We start from the raw sequence: 19478 nt of genomic DNA, 5'->3' as shown, positions 1-19478 counted from the left end.
AAAGTGGAGCTCGCATAACGTGGAGCTCGCATAAAGTGGAGCTCGCATAAAGTGGAGCTCGCATAAAGTGGAGCTCGCATAAAGTGGAGCTCGCATAAATCGGGTCTTCCATAAAGTGGAACACGCATAAAGTAAAGTAGAACTCACATAAAGCGGAACTCACATAAAGCAGAACTCACATAAAGCGGAACTCACATAAAGCGGAACTCACATAAAGCGGCTCACATAAAGCGGCTCACATAAAGCGGCTCACATAAAGCGGAACTCACACAAAGCGGAACTCACACAAAGCGGAACTCGCATAAAGTGGAACTCGCATAAAGTGGAACTTGCATAAAGTGGAACTTGCATAAAGTGGAACTTGCGTAAAAGTTACTCATGAAATATAAAACCCACGAAAAGTAAAACCAACGTTACTAGGACAACTCAGTTGGGAAATTGGCATAGAGCCTGCCCTGAAAAAGTGGCACCGATCCGTACTCGAGAAAAGAGCTAATGGCGATCGCAACACTCGTTTCTCCCGCAGTAGCAACCTGGGGAACTGCATGGCTGCTTGTACTGGGTTGGGAGTATCGCATTTGACAGCGTCCACTGCAATTGTTTTATTCTGGCTTTAATCGGCCATTTTGGTGCCAAAACATATACGGTGGAAGGGGTTTCAGGGATGCCAACCCCCGTCTCCAAAGCGCTCGCGCCACAAATTACTAGAAAAGTTAGGATGCGCCCAGGTTGGGACACACTGCCTGAAATCACCGATGAGACATGATTGTAGAAAAGCAATATTAATTGTGCCGCAAAACCTTGTAAACTAAACATTTTAGAAAACATCTTTCTCCTGTTATCTTGCACCAATCTCAAATAGGTGTTAATACAAAAAGGAGTTTTTTTCGTTTTATTTTTACGCAAAAACATGCTTTTTAAAAGCTCATGGTGAACACGGTAAAGAAAAAAGACTGAGTCGCCATCTTGGCATCTTGAGCCTAGGAGTTTCCATACTCTGGGAACATTCGGCGACTCTAGCCGTAGCCATATAGAGCAACTTTCATGTTCCAACTCATCGCTAAAGGGTGGCGCTGTTATCGTACTTAGCTCGGTCTCGGTGGACGCCAGCGGCCAAGGTTTCAAGGGTAAGTTTCCCAACTGAGTGTTTTAGTAACGAAGTAAAACTGACAAAAAATGGAACTGACAAAAAGTGAAATTGATGAAAAGTGGATCTTATGTAATGGAGAGCTTCCATAAAGGAGAACTTATAAAAAGTGAAAAAGAAAAAGAGAGGAAAACAGTGCAAATTATTTGCATTTTCAATGTTATCCTCTCTTTCAACAGCAGGAACAGTTTTCCCTGGTCTCTTGCAGTTCTACTTAGAGATTCAGCTCTACAGAACCTCAAAAATGTGTTGTATGGATCATGATATGGCTGGAAGTCAGGCCACTTTGAAAAGGCACCTTATATCTCTGCTCTAGGGTGGCAATTTAGCTAGTACAGCGTGACTGCTAATCTGTGGTTTTTAATGTGCCTCATGCAGTAGTGATTACAGAAATGCATATCAGCTCTTTTTTTTCAGGAAGAGTGAAATACGGAGGGGAAACGTCAGAGGTTGTTGATAAGGCAGAAATGTGAGCTCTTTTTATACTTGCATAGAAATATAAAAAAACCACCCACCACATTCTACCACACACGAATGAGCATCTACAAAAATTCGGTATCCACGTCACTGTGATCGTTTTCCAAGTTTAATAGGGTAAGTAAATACTACAATTCGTTGTCATTAGTTAGTCCGTTCCAAGTTTAAATACCGTGTTTGCACGATTCTAACGTGCAGGAAGATTCAGCTTCCGGGTAATTAAGAGGTATATTGCAGCCGATTCTACCGCGTACGTAAAATAATAAAAATTTAACATATGCCTCATAGAACGGATTTTATGAAACGAATGCCAACACAAAAATAAATGCTGTGCACTAGTCGCCTTTGTCAGAGTCCGATGATGGTTCTTCGCTGTCTACAAAGGTGATCCCTGCTTTTGTCTAAAGCAGTTTAAGGTGGGACGCGGGTCTTAAAATATAAAAAAATCGCGAAAAATTCCTTTTTTCAAAGTTCACGATTTTGAGGTCTACATAGTCCAGAGTATGTCCTCACAAAATATAAATGCCCAATTCGATCTCTAAATATGAAACTAATGACAATTTGTAAGCGTTGAAAGACCTGACTTCAAGCCTAAACTCTAAAACTTCAAGCCGTCGGAGCTCCGCAACGGCTCATCCGATCGGAGCCATCTTGGTCTTGTTCGAAAGCTGGTTTCCCGCGCTCCAAGGCAGTGTACCCCTCAAGGCCATGACGTCGTCAATGCCGCACAAAAGGCCGTCACCAGCGCTAGGAAAGACGCTGATTGGGCAAAGCGCGCGCTTCTCCGAGGCGCAGCTCTCTCATTGGCCGAAACGCGCGCCTCCTCTCCTAGCTTCCCCGGCGCGTCGTCCCGGTCGCTCCACAAGCTCCCGCGTCGTCTGCTTTCGCTCGCTCCGCCGTTCAAGACGCACGCTGCCTTCGCATTTCTCCACTTTCTATATCGACATTTTCAGTGTTTTTCTTGTGCTTCCTAGTGTTATGTATGTTCCCTGTCTTCTTCGCATCGTTCATGTAAATATTTTGATACCTCCACTTTGTTTAGCTTTCCCTTTTCGTATATATGTGCCCTCCTGCATCGTAGTTCTTTGTTTCGTATATATGTGCCCTCCTGCGTCGTAGTTCTTTGTTTCGTTCTGCCTGCGCGCTTCGAGTTCACTTCGAGTTCTGATGGCTGGGGACGCCCGTTTGAAGGCCAGCGCGCAGAGACTAAACACAAAGAGGAGACGTGCCTGAAACAAGAAGATCTCGGCATCGAGGAAAACGACACCTTCGACTTCGCCGATGCCGCAAGCCATGCCGCAAGCCGCTCTACCGTTGGTGGACGCGACTGGACCGAGTTTGTGTTCGACAGCTTCGCCGATGCCTCAAGCCGCTTTTCCACTCGTGGACGTGGCTGGACCAAGTTCGTCTGGGATCGAATCGACACTGTGTTCTACATGGAGGAAGAGTGCGTGGAGCGCGAACAACGTGCGGACGACAGAAAGGCTTCGTTGGTAGATCAGTCGGCGACTTCACGGAAGTTTGAGCTCCTCGACGTCTGCATGGAGAGTGACGACACCGACCGCGGCACGGAGTACGTCATCGTGGACATGACAGTGCTACAAGAACTCTTTCCGTCCACGGCATGCGGCAAGTGCGGAATGGCTATCGTAGGACTTTCGAAGTGCGAAGAGAGGCAATACGGCCTGGCAGTGAAGTTGGTCCTTACGTGTTCGAGCTGCGATTTCGCTGAGAGTCGATTTTCTTCTCCACGAGTCGCCGGGGAAGCCAACATTACGCCCTTCGAGATCAACTTGAGGGCAATGAAGGGAATACAAAGCATAGGGAATACAGACCACCAGGAACTGTCCCCGAGGGGGACAGTTCCTGGTGCTCCTACAACCGGGCACTGGCCAACCACGAGGAGCCACCACCACACAAGAACCCACTGCCAGGCTTCATTCGCGCTGCGCTGGAGCCAGTCTTTGAGAGGCTGGGCGATAGGGCACTCCTGAAGCGCTGCAGTGATGGCATGACGCAGAACGCCATAGAGTGCCTACACTCTGTGATCTGGGGCCAGAACTCTAAGAACACACATGACTCTCTGCTGTCAGTGGAGAGGGCTGTCGCTGAAGCCGTGTCACGCTTCAACCAGGGAATGGCCAAGGCGAGCAAGGCTGTAGCAGCACAGCTTGGCTACAGCACAGGTAGCCGCCTGATTCGCAGGAGTCTTGAGAAGGTCAGGCGGAGGCTTCACAAGGCCAACAAGGCTCACTCTGAGAGTGAAAAGGTGAAGAAGAGGATGGCCAAGAGACACAAGCCTGCCAGGACCCAGGACTACAGCCCAGGACTGCTATGACTGTGTGCGCACATCGGATACTACTGAACTGATTTCGTGGTTTCATGTTGTTTTTTTTTGTTTTTTTGTCAGGTGCCATTTTTCTACGGAAGTTTTGATTATGTTTCTATAAGCCGATTGCAATAAATTTGGTGTTGTTGTTTATAGCAACAACTGAACTGCTCCCTAAAGCTTTTCTTTTTTCTCTAGACTTGATATATAAAAGTGCCAACATCGGAGAAACTTCAAGTGCGATTTTCTCAGCTTTGTCTTTTTTTGTCTAGAGCCGTTGCCTTACGGAAGTCTTCATAATGTTTGCATGGGCGGATTTCAGTAAGCTTGGTATCATTGTTTTCAGTAACAACTGAGGTGTATCCTAAAGCTTTTCTTTTTCGTCTAGAATCAATAGATCAAAAGTAATTAGCTGAAACGTGGATTATCTAGTGACAAGTTTTTGCTTTGAAATTCTATGATTTATTTCTGGTAGACAAAATGGCTTTATAAACATTCAATTAGCTTTAGGATACATGGTGAACCCTTGGAAAGCACTGCATATTGTTAAAATATAAATTTTTTTATGTGAAATTACCATAACGACCCGTAAGAAATTACCTTATTGAAATTTTATATTTTGCATATCTTTTGTTCTAAAAGAGATATCTGAAATTCAACTGCAGATTTGAAATCACCATCCAGTGATACATATGCATGCCAACTTTCAGCAAGGTATCTCGATAAATAAAAAAACATATTTAAGTACCCTAGTCCCACCTTAAAGGAACACTGACAGGGTATTTATGCTCGCCGAGGTTTTTAGTTGTACGTGACATATGAGAGCTCAACTACCCAGAACAGAATTTGCGGCTCGAGATTCGGTTTCTTTCCGCCCGAAAACCGCCGATCAAGAACTGGCCGGTTCGAGTCTCGCTCACTCTCTTTTTCGCGGTCACGGGCCGTTTTCTAAGGTATCGATGCGACCACCAAATTTAATCAAAGTCGTGGGTCACTGAAGGCGCACACTCAATATTAAAAATAGAAAAAATTATGAAATCCATTTTTTGTGGCTTCTAAAAAGCTGTAAAAACGTTGATTGAAAAAAAAAGTTCCACAGACAACCGGAAGCATTCTGTGCATTCGTCGTTTCGCGTATCGTGGGACTCGCGGGGACGGCGATGGCAGCGGACAACGGACTTGGGACCTCTATTTCAGAACTGTCGTTCGCGGTACCGGCAAATTCTGTCTACCGTTAAAAAAGAAATTTGGGACTGATCAAAAGAATTGGTATTCATCCCGTACGACACGCCCGACCACCAAGCCGATTTGCACGAAGACGTCGCCGAGCCGTCGCTCCCTTCTCGTGGCTGAAGACATCGCTCGCGCAAACGTCACGCACGACGTGTCTACTTCGAGTTGAGTATGCACGCGTACGATTTCTGTACTAGGTGCGAATGTCCCCAAAGCGTGGTGCTTCCCGTCTTCGACCCAAGAGTGCTTTTGCTAGAGAAAAATTGACAGCAAATTTTCCAACTTACAGTTTACCGGCTGAATTATTACTAAGAAAAGAGATCCACCACAAAAGAGATGCCGCAGTAGCTCAGTGGGAAAGACGTCCGGTTCACATGCGGTAGGTCCGGGTTCGATCCCCCGTGAAGCACTTTTTTTTTTTTTTTTCAAACATTTTTTGATGTTTACGTATCTTTATTTTTTTTACAATCATCACTGAAGAAACAAACAAAAAAATAACAAACAAATGTTGTGGACGATACTTCGCTGAATTAAATGGTATGGGATTTCCGTTTTGACACCTGCAAACTCAATGTAATCACTTTCCACAAAATGCAAGGAGCATATAAATCAGGTAGCGTCCGCTTTCCGAGGTGCCCGTATATGTTCTACAGGAATTGCAGCCAGCCATTGGTCCCGATCTCGTTGATCTTTCGGAAACTCTGTCGCACAATGCCACTTTTTTTCGGACGCAGGACATGTGAGCCAGCTCTTCACGCAACATCTCGGGTGTATTCTTTTCGGTGCCGATCATGGAAATTCACCACGGGGCACTCACTACTCATCTCCAACTGCTCAATGTACAAAACAACTCATCTTGGAGTACAGAACAACGAGCGGAACAAACATAACTGCAAAAGTATCGCACGGCGAGCAGTTCCCGCACGCCGCATGTCGTGTCGTCTGCTACGGAGAGGAAAAAAAAAGACAAAAAACGCACGGTTGGGTGTAGCCACGTGACTTCCGCCACTCACTCTCTTCTCTCCACTTCACCGACCTCCGTCGGGTTTCGGTTTCGAGCAGTTGCGTCTTTTGGCTTTATTAAGAAAATATGCTACTCTGTTGCAAAATATTAGTTGGGTAGTCCTCCGACACCATAATGAAGCGCCTGGCAAAAAATAAAACATTTTTTTGAGGGGTGTCAGTGTCCCTTTAAGTGTCCTGATCGTTGCGCACACAGGAGTGTGCGGCCGTTGCCTCTGGCAGGGTCGCCTTTCAAACAACCCTTTGGGAGCTCGTCAGGTGGCTGGGAAATGCGAGGCCACGCAGTGCTGCTCAGTTGTTATCTTTTTCCGCCAGCGTGATGCCCTTTCGTTCAAATAAAACCTAGTGGAATTTCTTTTTTTTCTCTTAAAACGACAGACGCGAGTCCGTGAATGCAAGAGAATGTGCGTGATATGGATACCAAAATGGCGGCGGTAAACAAACGGTCACGATGGCAATGGAGCTAACCACCTTATATCGAGCATTGCATTTTTATTTTTTTTTAGCTTCGGTTTTTGGTTACGATTGTAACGCACATGTAGTTTTGGGCAGTGATTTTGGCGAAAAAAGTGCGCGTTAGAATCGTGCAAACACGGTATGTTGCATGTTTGCGAAGTCGGACCAGTTTCTTTAGCACAAGGCAGAACGCCTCTATAAGGAAGCAAAAAGTGAACTAGATAGGCACATTCTGTCCTCAAACTTCCACAGACTGAAAGCCATGTCATTTTAACCGGAGGACAGAAAGAAAGCAGTTTCTCAAAGTATCATAGAAAAAGCACTTCCGTGCTCAACATGGCGACCAAAAGCACTTGCCTCCGTTGGGAGTGTGGCTGTCTGTTCCGATGAGCAGCACACCGGGAAAGGCGTAGTTCTCCAGAATGATCTGCAAGAGTCGAGAACCGACTACTACATCCCTCGAAAAGTACACGAGTACAAGAAAATATACCAGAGCGCATGCCCACGAGTTCAAACCTTCTTTGATGTACCCGACGTGAAATTTGGTATCGACGAAGGGTGTTCTTATTAATGCAAGAAACTAAAGTCGCACGAAAGAAGTATAATATAGAGGACAGACCAAAAAAAAAACAAGAAAAAAAAAAAACACTTGGAAGGGAGAGTGTGCTGGTAACGATGGGAAGAACACAAAACACTGTTCTTACCCTTATTTATATTTGGAAAAAAAATCTTTTCCATAACAGCTTATTCGGTGCATGCATCTGCAGGGACGGACATACACACAAAATAGGCCGGCGTTCGCATAGTCCCAATAGTATCTAAGGTTTGTGCAGTCCTAGAGAAAGGCTCGTTATCTTGCATCAGACAAGTTCGTTGTTAAAAACAACAGACATAAAAATCCAGTTTTCAGCAAGGAAAAGAATCCTCTTCTCTCAGCCTGTGCAACTAGTTGCGAGGGAGGGGGGAAAAATGCTTAGGCTTCTGTTAAACTCCTGTGAATGTAGCATACAGTCGACTTGTATTAATTCAACCTATCGTTTAATTCGACCCCGTTGAAAGGTCCCGGCAAAAGCCCATGCATTCCTATTAAAAAAAAGCTTGATATTGCAATCTTGAAGTATGAAATATTTGTTCATTCGACCTAGAGAGAACCGGCGGTAGGAAAATCTTGAGCAAGATTGGCCGTGAGCGATGCACAAAAACAGCCCTTTTTCCCCGAATTTTGCGGTGGGCAAGTTACAAGCGCGTCGGCGAAAAAACCCGTTTTCAAATTTTGAAGCGCGCACAGAATTGCGAAAAAAGAGAAAAAGAGCACATGTTGAGACACGGGTCACGGCCGGGTCTCAACACAAAACAACCACTGCACCACCGCTGCGGAGCAGCGAGCGCTGATTGGCTGTTTGTGAGAGAGGGCCGCTGATTGCGTCAACGCACGCCAACTGTGATGTTTGCCTCGTAGCCGTTGGCGCGATGCCAATTGTTTGCAAGCCGTCGGTCACTGCTTCCGCCGCCACACTGAACATGCGAAGGACATACACGGCAGCTGCCACCGTCGTGTGTCGGCTCATTATAAAAATGTTAGCCCACCTGATCTAAAGCACTCAAATCCAGAATTTTGCACGTATCTTTTATTTCCACTTTCGGATAATTCAACCCAAATTTCGCATATCTCGTAAAGGTTGAATTAACAGAAGTAGACTTATGTTCACGGTTGTCGCATCACACTGCGACATCACGTCACGTGGCGTAATAAACTTCCCCGCTAAATTTGGCAAGAAAAGGATGTGTGCACATGCACTGTGATGATCTGTCCAAGATGTTAGATCTGTCCCCAACGTTACATCCGCCTGCAACATTACATCTGCTTGCAGTGTTACAGCTGTCCGTGACGTTGCATCTGTCCGTGACGTTACATCTGTCTGCGACGTTACATCTGTTTGTCCGTGATGCTACAGCATATCTGTCTGCAACGTTACACCCAATTGTAATGTTATACCTGTCTGTGAAAAAACAAAAAAACTTACATCTTACATCTGTTTGTGACACTACGCCTGTCCGTGATGCCATTCCTGTCTGTGTTGTTTCGCCCAATACATGGCATTAATCTAATTTATGACAATACATCTCTTTCCAGAATCACCCCCAAGCAAAAAAACATGCTCTACATTAAAAGAGAGAGGGACGAGGCTCTGCATGCCATCAGCTCACAGGGTAGGGTAAGTAACTCACGTCAGAGGCGGGGCAAAGGGGTAAGGGGTTTCCGAGAGAAGGGAGAGCAAGCCCAAGTGTCACGTGTGAAGCGTGCGGCGGCTTTTAAAGCTACACAATAAATGTGGAAGCATCGAGTCACCTGGTGAATGATGCCACTGCCGGGTTTCCAGAAGCCGACGCCGTACTTGCTGCCGGCCGTGCTGAGGAAGTTGTACACCTCCTTGTTCAGGTCCTGCGTGCCGCGGAAAAACGTGGGTTATAAACTCGGCTCTTAGACAGCGTCGGTAAAAACAGCCCCGCCACTTCACGACCTTCGGGAGCACCTTGCCACAGAAACGATGCCCACCTTGGCACGAGCCAAGTCCTTGGCTCCTCCCACCTGTGCCTCGATCAAGTGGTCGCAGTGGATGGTGGAAGGAACCGCCACCTGCAGAGTGCAACAACAATATGCCGCGTCAGCAAACATCATCCGACAACCATGACGACGGAAAATCAACGATGCTTGAATAAATAACTGATAATAATGAAATCTAATGAAGGTTTCAATGTTTGTGTGAGCTCACTTTCTGGGGTGTGCATTAGTGACAAGGTGACTCTGTAAGGCTAAGCAATAGCTACAGGCAGACGGCGACTTTCTAGAAACTTCACCAGTCAAGGTTACCGGCTGTTTTAACCCGGGGCACACCAACCGGCGGCCTGCGAGGCATTATTATGCGACCCCCGGCACGCCAACAAAACAACAATCCCCCTCCCTCATGCAAAGACACACACAAGCGTGCACCCTCCAGGACTAACGGTGCAAGTAATACAATCAGTAGCAAGCTCGGTATAATCCTATCTAGCATGAATTTTGTTCGGAATCACAGCTTGTACCATTGCCAATTTCAACAGCTTTCACACAACAGTTCAACGGATAAGGAAAGAAAGGCTTTTATGGTTTCTTTAAACTTGTGAAGAGATTGCAGTTTTATCCGTGAAGCCCTTACAGGACCTTTCTGGTCCTGATTGGGCATGCGACCTGGCATTACTGGCCGATACTTTGCACCACCTCTTTCTCCTGAATGCAAGATTACAAGAAAAGGGAAACTCGTGAAGGGGATACTCTCAGAGGTAAGATTTCCAGCTGAAGCTCGAGCTCTTCCATCCCTGGAGTCTCTGTTACAAAAAATCTTTCTTCTAATTTTCTTTTTGGAACAGTATTTGCAGAAGAAATGAGCATTCTTCCACGAGAAGTCTTCAACCTTGGGCAGGTTCAAGAGATTTACGAGATAGATCTCGCTCAGACCAAAACAGACAAGAACTTTAAGCACGCGCTTAAAGTGAATGGCTCGGTTTACGCAGACCTCCCTGAAACAATTTTGAAATCTATGGAAGCTTGCGGAAGCCTTAATTGCAGTGTTCGCTATAGCACATAAACCTGGGAACATCTTTTTCCAGGTGAAAGACTATGAAGTCAAATGTACAAAGGAGACCATCCAAAGCGTTTTAAGAGTCTCAGGTAGTAGCTTTAAGGAGAATCTTTGCACCATGACAAGTAATTTTGAGCAATAGTGAACGAGTCAAGAACCATTATTTCATCCTTGCCCTCCCTCTAAGCTTGTGACAGATTTATTATTTTTCTTTTTGTGTCTTCAACTTTAGTAAATTATTCAAACTACCCCTCTCCCCCCCTCCCCCCCCCCCCCTTTTTCTAACCGGCCTGCAGTCTCCACTTTGCAGTGTTTTTAGGCTTCCAGCAACAATAGGTTGCCTCTTTGTTTTGAACCTTTGAAAACTTTTTGTTTCCAGAACACCCAGAACACATACACTGAAGCTCTACTTAAAATTGCCGACCCACCAAAAACCAAAAAAAATGGTAAATCAGCCCCCAGCACCGTTTGCATGCGCTTTGAGGGATGCAGAAAGTTTGGCATTGGTTATCTTGTCACGTAAGTCCTTGGAGTTTGTCCTTACCCTTTTGAGGCCACTGGAGATAAACTGAAGCATGGCCATCTGCAACAAAACACAGAAACATTATTTCAGCTGAACAAAGCAGGGGGAGAGAGAGACTGACTTCTGCAGGACAAAGCAGATCTGGTTTCAGGTAAGGCAATGCTGAGAAAAAGGTAAAACTAGGTGACAAAAAACATTTAGCAATCCGTCAAAGCCTGATAACAAAAAAAAAAAAAAAAGACTATAGAAAAGTAAGCTCCAAAACTCATGGAAGCAGGACAAGCACAGGCAGGTAGCATCTCGATCACAGAATTGACATAATTTCAGTCATGCTGCTGAAATTCTATTAGAAAAAAGAAACAGAGTGAATTTCATGTAAAAAAAAATTAAAAGCAAAATATTTTGTCAATTGCACCTACTACGAAGGCCAAAGGGATCTAACCAACATCAAGCAAACTGCAAAAATTTGTTTCTTAACGTATCGCACTGCAATTTAGTGCAGAGGTGCGGCTAGGTGGTGGAAGTACGGAGTCATAATACTGTATCATGGAATGACCTTGCCTCATTAAAAAATGAAAAAATAGAACCTGTTTCAGGCAATCTTCGGCAGTATTTCGTAGAGATCGCAGGTTGCGTACGAAATGCTGCCGACGGACGCCGGAAGTGCCGGGCGCCAAGCTTAGCAGACGATCTTCCAAAAGCTTTGACTACGCGTCCTACAGTGTGGCACGAGTACCTCTAAAGTATGATTCTCAATGAGAGATATCTTTTTTAAAGTAAACCAAATATGAAAACAGGTGTTTAAATCCCTCGGGGCCCCTCCATTTCTTCTACGGAAACAATTGGTTGGGGCACTGCACCCCCCTGTGCCTCAAATTGCACCATCTGTCGGCAGCATACGCAAGTAACCAGCCCCAAATGGCATCATCTGTGAAATGGTGCCCTAAATTGTCCAAAACAGGTACTTTTTTTTTTTTCTATTTTAAACGAGGCAAGTTCAGTGGTTGATATTTTGAATCCATTCTTCCACCACATAGCCACACCTCTGTAGTTAATCGCAGCATGCTACGTTGAGAAACCGATTTTTGCAGTCCGTTTAAACTGGGTTAGATCCCTTTGGCCCTCGCGGCAGAACTAGAATAAGCATTTCCTCAAAGAAACTTGTTGCGCTCCTTTCTGCACAACGCAGCCATTGATGACAGAAAAGTAAAAGTCTATCTCATTTTAGAAAAGAATGTAATGGCAAATTTACCTTAGTAGTGAGCTCAAGTACTACTGGGACACAGAATTGATGCTCTTCAAAAAATACTCCAAGGATGACAAAAGCTTTAGAGACACCTCAAATACTTTCACAGTCGTCTAGAGGGTAGTTCGGACGTTTGCATTTGAGTACTACCGACTGCGTTACGACTCCTCACTATCCATTATGTCATGCCGTGCACACCTCGGTTGCCATAGCAACTCGTAGCAGCATCTCACTGTAAATAGTCACGAACGGTGATAATCCAGTCAGTCGTACTCCGAAGCAAATGACTCATCCAGCCTTAACAGTGAAATCAACAGAGATCTTTGAACAACCACCTTCACCCAAATCACTGAAGTACACCCGAGGTGAGCTTTCTCGAGCACTTGAAGAAGAGAAAACTTCAGGTGCATAGCCTTAATAGACACTCTGCATGTGCGAACGCATGAGCACCCCTAGCTTAAACCACACTGCCATAGAAAGTTGTTCCCCATCCGAGCACGGACCTGCGCGGTGGCATCCTGCATGGCCACCCTGTCCGGCCGTAGCCGCAGGTAGCTGGTGCCCCTCTCGATCTCCTGGGTCTCGGGCTGGTCCAGGTGAGAGTACAAGATCTTCTCCGACAGGGTCAGCGGCCTGTTCAGCCTGCAGTCGCGAGCGTAGACAAATGGATCAGTGGCCCTTTACGACAAGCGCTAGCTCATGCCACCTAGCCCAGAAACCAAAAGAGCGATTTGTCCCCTCGCCCTTCTACACCAATTTTCTCCCCCTCCGCATCTCTCTATTGCCAGGCAGCGAGGGATGTCGCCAGGACGACGTTGACTGCGACGACGGTCGATGAACAATGCTGCCAACAGCACTCCCTCTTTACCGCTTGCGGCGGAATCTGGACGCACCACGATCGCTGGCAAGACAAGAACGGCAGAAAGGGAATTCGTCCGTCCCCGGCGCGAGCGTTCCAACCTTCGACGACGCTTCGCGACTTGCGAGCCTTGGACGTATGCATGCAGCTAAAGTGCGACGGACGGCAACGGGCGCGTGCTGTAGGCCTGGCATCCGAGACCGACACCCTGCCATCCTCATCCCGTCGGGGACTGCCACAACGTCATCGACCGTCGTGCGCAAAGTAGAGAGAGAGAGAGAGACGAATCGGCTGCTTCGACAGTGGACGCAGCCGAGCAGGAACCGGCGTTAGGCGACGCATTATTCGTGCTCGTCGCGGTCGACGAGCGAACCGGAGCAACGAGCCCATTCTCGTGTGTGCGGCTCGGTTCGAAGCTCCTTGGGTTCGGGCCCAAGTTCCAGCCTTCTGTGTCGACGTTTGCCATTGCAGTCGCCTCCCGTCAATGCAAACACCTCCGTTACCCCAAAAATATTCTGCGATGTAACAAAATTTCGGAAACTTGTGTGCAGTGATAATAGCATCTACCGTAGAATACCGCGCATCCGCCCATTCTACATTAAGAGCCCATATCCAAATTTCTAAGTTCTGAGAAAATATGCACAGTACATTTATATGTAAAATTGATGACCGGACAAGCGCCCATCCCCCATTTTTTCGTGATTATCTCTAAATCTTGAGTGGGTGCTCGCCTGGTATTTTATGGTAGTGTTTTTCTTGTCCACTCATGCTCATTTTAGTCATATTTATCTTATTCATCATTATAGCTTGTTTTTGTACAATTTATTTTTAATATATTTTCTGTATTTTATGTCCTTCCCCCTATGTAATATTTTCCCTTGGAGGGCCTCAAGGGGTATTATGCATAAATAAATAAATGAGTTATTTATAATAGTGAGACAACATGTATCTACAAAGCTTGTCCCAAAAGATTTTGCGTCAGCACTCGATTTGGGCACGTGATGATCAATAGCTCGAAAAGTATTTGGGTAGTGGCTCGTGTCCAGTTGCGGCAATGACGACAGTAGCAGAACCATAACAATGTCTGCAACTCGGCGCGTATCCTGTGCCTTGCTAACCCCAGAACGTGGCTATGATTAACATATGCGGCGTACAATCAGCTCCAGATCATGTGGCCGCTTGTTCTGGCTGCAAGTTGAAGCGATGAACGATGCTCGTTTTTCTTTAATTTTTTCTGAAACTTCTATTGCGTCTGGTGAAATATGCACGCGTGTTTCGCAGGTCATTAACGTTAGGGATTTATTTTAAGCAGTATTTGCACAAAGTTAAAAAAATATTGTTGCGTCGCCGCTTTCATGAATTGTTTTCTTCTTTGCAAAAACTATTACATTTTTGAGTAGATATGGGAAACACTCTTCAAAAGTCAAAATTTGTAAAAATTTGCCAAAAGTCTGAAGGTTTGGCAAATCAGTCAAACCTTGAGGTGCAACAAACTTCTGCATGGCCACACCCACCTCTATGCATAGTGATGGACATCCATTACACTTCAAGGTAGAGCAAGTCTCGACAGACACTGTACCTTGTTCAGCAAAACATTAATGAGAAACTTGGATGGCTGATGCAACAACCTGGCTGTTTCTGCAATCTGTGCCACTGCGTCCTATTAGTGCAAAATCCCGCTATGGCACAAGGGTTTGTCTTTCTAAAACTGTGCTTCTGTTCCCCTTATTACGCACGTCACTCTACATATTTCGATCTTGCATTTTCTTTCACAAGACATTGCTGAGTGATCTTTTTTCGATTCACACACCCAAGCCCATCCTTTCCCCTTCTTTACTGTATAGGACATATGTGACGTCAATACTGTCCTTCAGAAACCCAGGCTATTTTCACTCGTTGCTTGCTTTAATAAAGCATGACCATTGCAATCAAGTGCACGTCGTCGCATAAGCCACAGGGAAATCAAACAGAAGAAATCACACGGCGGAATTGCGCCATGTTCATGAGAGCCGTTTGTCAACTGCGCATAAAAAAGAATAAATAAACAAGACAACGAACAACATGTGTATCTCTTTCATGAAATATGTGCACCTGTCATTAACAGGTTTTGTTTGTTTATTCTTTTGTCTACCTATACTGCCATCTGTAAACTGTTCTTTGCAGCATGTTCCCCAAATAAACTTTACTGCTTCCTTCACTGCAGAAATAAAGTATGAATCACCAAATGTTCAGTTTCCACCCAACTGTAGCGCAAGCAGTTCAGACCAAACGCCAAAGTCTCAAAACATGCCGTTGTCTAATTAAAAGATTATGCACAATTTTTCTTTTTAATTTTCAAATGGGAAAGTGGAGCTTGTTCCCGGTGGCCGACGCCTTTCATCTTTCATGGGTCGTCGACCGCCATTTTCCTATTAGAAGTTTCATAAAATCGTTTAAACATTCTGAATACGATAATTAGGTCTGAAACTTCGGCATTGGGTCTGAACCGCTAGGGCTACATTTGGGTGGAGAGGGAGAGCTTGCCGAGGTGTAGTTTATTTTTGAAAAGACAAAACACGGTACATTTTTTTTGGGGGGGGACACCCTGCATAACCAGCAGAGCAGTAAACAGACAACTTGCAAGCCCTTATTTAAGTCAGTGTAAACCACTGCATAGAATTAAAGCGGCATCAAAAACAAATTTTAGCAACTGGAACTTGCGTTAAATTTTTTTTAGCAACTTGTAACTTACCGTAAAATATTGGGCAAGCGCCCACTCAAAATTTAGAGATAATCGCGAAAAAATGGGGAATGGGCGCTTGTTCGGTCATGAATTTTACATATAAATGTACTGTGCATATTTTCTCAGATCTTAAAAATTTGGATATCGGCGCTTAATGTGGAATGGGCGGACGCATGGTATTTTACGGTAGGTTGATTATAGCCGCTTCTAGAAATTGTGATCACTAACAAATGTCACGGCGCTTTAGCCGCTGTCCCAAAAGTGTGCCACAAGCAACGTGTCAAATCGAAACAGGATTGTACCGACATCTTTTGCGCGGTTAAAAAGTGAACGGGCGTTCAGGAAATGCGTCACCCAAATCTCGGACTTTACACACAATACTTGGTGTCAACTACTCAGTTGTCCACTGTCAAGGCTAGCACAACTTCCACAATGCTGTTGGAGCACTGTGGAAGTTATGCTCCATATTAATCGACTTCGCACGAAAGCGTGCGTGCATGAGCTGCAAGATGAAGTGCTCTTTCAGCAATGCAAGGCTAGGACACTTTGGAAGATATACGTTAGCTTTGACAGGGCAGCATGAAATAGTTTATGCTGAATGAAGTTTAGGGAGAATTCACGATGCAGCTCAGTTACTTCATAATGCAACAAACTGTGCCTAGATACATTCGTAAGGACACACCATCAAATACTAAACTAGCACCCACTCAAAATTTGGAGATAATCATCCAAAACTGGGGGATTCTGGAATAAGAGGATGCTCCGTCTTTTACGGTGACTGCATTTGTTACTGAATGACGTCTTAGCTCGAGCAAATTTGACTCATTCAGAGAAACTCTTAAAAGTCTAGTAACCACCGATATCACAGACACCTAGCGGAGAAGAGAAATTATGAAGCCTCTCGGTCCCTCGGTACCATACCAAGAACAGGCTGAATTGTGCCCATCACACGGTTTTTGAAGCCTGGCACGGCGCCACAGAGCAGAGAGGTATTGTCTGGCTATGGACAGGACGGACAAAAACCGGGCCCAAGTCACCAGGGTAAAATATTTGCGTCATGTGTACGTTTACACAACAGGAAGTTCGTCAGGGTCAGTGGGCATCCAGTGTCTAAGCTGTAGATGAGAAACTTGGTCAGTGCAGTACCACAGCTACTCTGGGGTCTTTAACATGCATCCCGCAGTAGTGATAAACGTCCGCACCACGGTACAACGCTTGGCCAGATTGAAACAAGCAGGGGTGGGGATCGAACCCAGGACCTCTGGGTTCTTGCAATGCAAGCTTTGTGCCACGCACTCCCAGATGCGGCGCGTTACCAGACGCGGCCAACCACCCACCCCCCAGTCGCCAGAGTATGCGTACACATTCAAAGACGACGTTGCATAAATATAAAAAAAGTTACCTCTTTCTGACAACCTGCAGGTTTTGCTGAAGCTTGTCATAGGGAAGGTAGTTGTCGGGCTCGAACTTGCTGATGGCAACCTGAAAACGGACAAGGCACAAAGATGAACACGACAAAAGTGTCATCACACACTCTGTGTGTTATTTTTTTTCACCTACTTCTGCCTGGCCAGAGACTTTGTTTAAAATTGGAGCGTACGTTGGTTTGGGGGGAAGTGCCCATAAATCGAGGTTAAGGTAGAAACATCAGTCCACTAAAGCTGATTTTAGAAAACTAGAGTGTAGTTTTAGTAAACTGAAGTAATACGTCCAGAACTATTGGCAATGTGGGCAGCTTGAACGATTTGGGCGAATACACACACGAAGGTAAGAAATGGATGAAGACACCGTAATAAACCGACTGCCCCACTAAAGTCCGTTACTCAATGTGGAGAGCAAGTCGTCTGCTTATTGCGCAGGGGTTGCGGTAATGTCAGAACGACTTCGAGTTTTGATTGGCTTTGATTGGAAGGATAGTGTGTACACCTCAATGCCAGATGTCTTCAAGACCACCCACTATTTTTTTTTTTAATCGGCCAATAAGAGTTTGGCATTCTGACATCATCACAACCCTTGTGCAAGATGCAGACGAACTTGCGCCCTGCATAACACCTACCCATTCATGAGGTTCATCTACCACTTTACGACATAAATGCCCACTCATTAAGCCCATCTGCTGACTAGATAGGAAAAATACAGGATCAGTGAAACTATACCGTACATTCTGCATGGGGACCCATGAAATGGGTATCCACCGGAAAGGTGTCGACAGGACCGCTAGAATCCTCTTTGGTGCATCTATTCGTAAGTCTATATCTGTTAAGTAACGACTCTGGTGTAACTCGAGACAAGTTTTCTCACCTTGTGTGCTGCGGCCAAAGATGCGGGAGATGCGTGAAAGAATCGCACATGGTTGCAGAGTTTCTGTGCCACCTGCGAGAGAGGGGGAAAACAAGGAGTTGACGACGACGCAAACTGGATCGCGGTCATCGTAGTGCCAACTCCGCCCGATTTCAGGCACGTTACGTCAATGACCGATACGGGGCGACGGAGGTCAAGCGCTTCTTATTACGGCCCTCACGCCGTCAGCTCCACAATTTTCAGAGTAAACTGCGTTTCATAAGCGAGTAGGGGTCCCATCACATCCTCCCAAGAGCCCGTAAAAAAAATCAGAAAAGCATAGATACACTAAAATGCGAGAAGTGCGTACAGCGCACATGAGCACGACTGTACTGAGGTCAGTGCTCAGCACTAAATTAGCAGGCTCAGAAGCAGGGCGTGCAAGCTATTTGGCAGGGGATGATGTAAACCTTAGAGGAGGCTTGCATAAGGAGCATGAGGCATTTACCATGTTGGAGTAAATCCGCGTTGAGTACGCCATACCGGCGGCCGGCCGAAGAAAGTATGCCGAGCAAGGGCAACCGCACGGGGGGCATACGGGTCGCGGTACCCGCAAAGCGCATGCGCAAGGTTTTTTTTTGTGACTATTTTTTTTTATAGGAGTTTCATGGTTGCTTGATGTTGAGTTTGTTCCGTTCTAGAAGTTCAAAATCGTTTATCATCGGAGATGACAAATTCTTTCAAGCAAGCAATATCTTCAAAAACATTAGACAAAAAAAAATATATATATATATGTATATTTTTTATGATGGTTGGTTTAATTTTTGTGAACGCCTGGAACCTGGGGCTAAAGGTGAATAAACCCACTCAAAACCACTAAAAATACAGACAATAAAAACTACAAGCTCGCCTGCACCCCTGCGATATTTTCCCTGCATTTTTAAACGTTTCTGATCTGTTTTTGACCGGCGGCGACGGTTTGTTCGGTGGCGGCGGCGCGGCGCCGGGTGTTCATCGGCGGCGGCATGATCTCTATGGCGGCGGCAGGGGGCGTGTGGCCATTTTGCGTCGACTAGCATCCCCAGCGTCGGCGGTGTCGGGTTTAGCGCGTAATTCAAAATTACTTTCGAAATTCTGAAATATAGAGGAAACAAGAAAGTAGAAAGTAATATGTCCATAATTTTTACCTCGTTATTTTATTTTATTTTGCATATTAAGAATGGTTAGGGAGAGCAGACGTTTAGCGAACAAGGGAAAGGCATGAGTCTGCGCTTCACGGATCGCAACTACGTCTGCAATGGTTCCTCTCAACATAAGAAAAATATTAAAAATAAGAGTTTATAAGAAAAAATATCAGATTTTTTGTTTTGCTTGATATAGGACAATAAACTTTCTGTCGAACGCCGAGCATATCGCATATTAATATTGTGCAAGGTAGTAACGATTCAAAGATCGTGCCTTGGTTACTTATCTTTTAATGCGTTGGCATTAGAACGCTCGTTTTGACGAAAACCCGGCGGTGTCTTTCGTTTGTGAGCGCCAGGGAGAGAGAGAGAAGGGGGG

General features: G+C 45.4%; 1 protein-coding gene across 1 annotated transcript in view; it reads right to left on the bottom strand.

Moving 5' to 3' along the window:
• LOC8037875 (probable aconitate hydratase, mitochondrial) overlaps positions 1–18565 on the bottom strand; it is a gene marked incomplete at its 3' end in the record, with an annotated part of 29629 nt that extends 11064 nt beyond the window's left edge. The window contains 8 exon segments of the mRNA XM_042288062.1: positions 7023–7092; positions 9016–9108; positions 9223–9303; positions 10830–10868; positions 12558–12696; positions 17038–17117; positions 17937–18008; positions 18424–18565. Coding sequence (XP_042143996.1) covers positions 7023–7092; positions 9016–9108; positions 9223–9303; positions 10830–10868; positions 12558–12696; positions 17038–17117; positions 17937–18008; positions 18424–18456 — 607 coding nt within the window.
• Between the last annotated feature and the right edge of the window lie 913 nt (positions 18566–19478).

The sequence above is a fragment of the Ixodes scapularis genome, unplaced genomic scaffold, assembly GCF_016920785.2.
Source record: "Ixodes scapularis isolate PalLabHiFi unplaced genomic scaffold, ASM1692078v2 ptg001056l_1___fragment_2___debris__unscaffolded, whole genome shotgun sequence".
NCBI classification, from domain to species: Eukaryota; Metazoa; Arthropoda; class Arachnida; order Ixodida; family Ixodidae; genus Ixodes; species Ixodes scapularis.
Note: the sequence above shows the minus strand (reverse complement) of the source record. Positions and strands in the feature narration are given on the sequence as shown.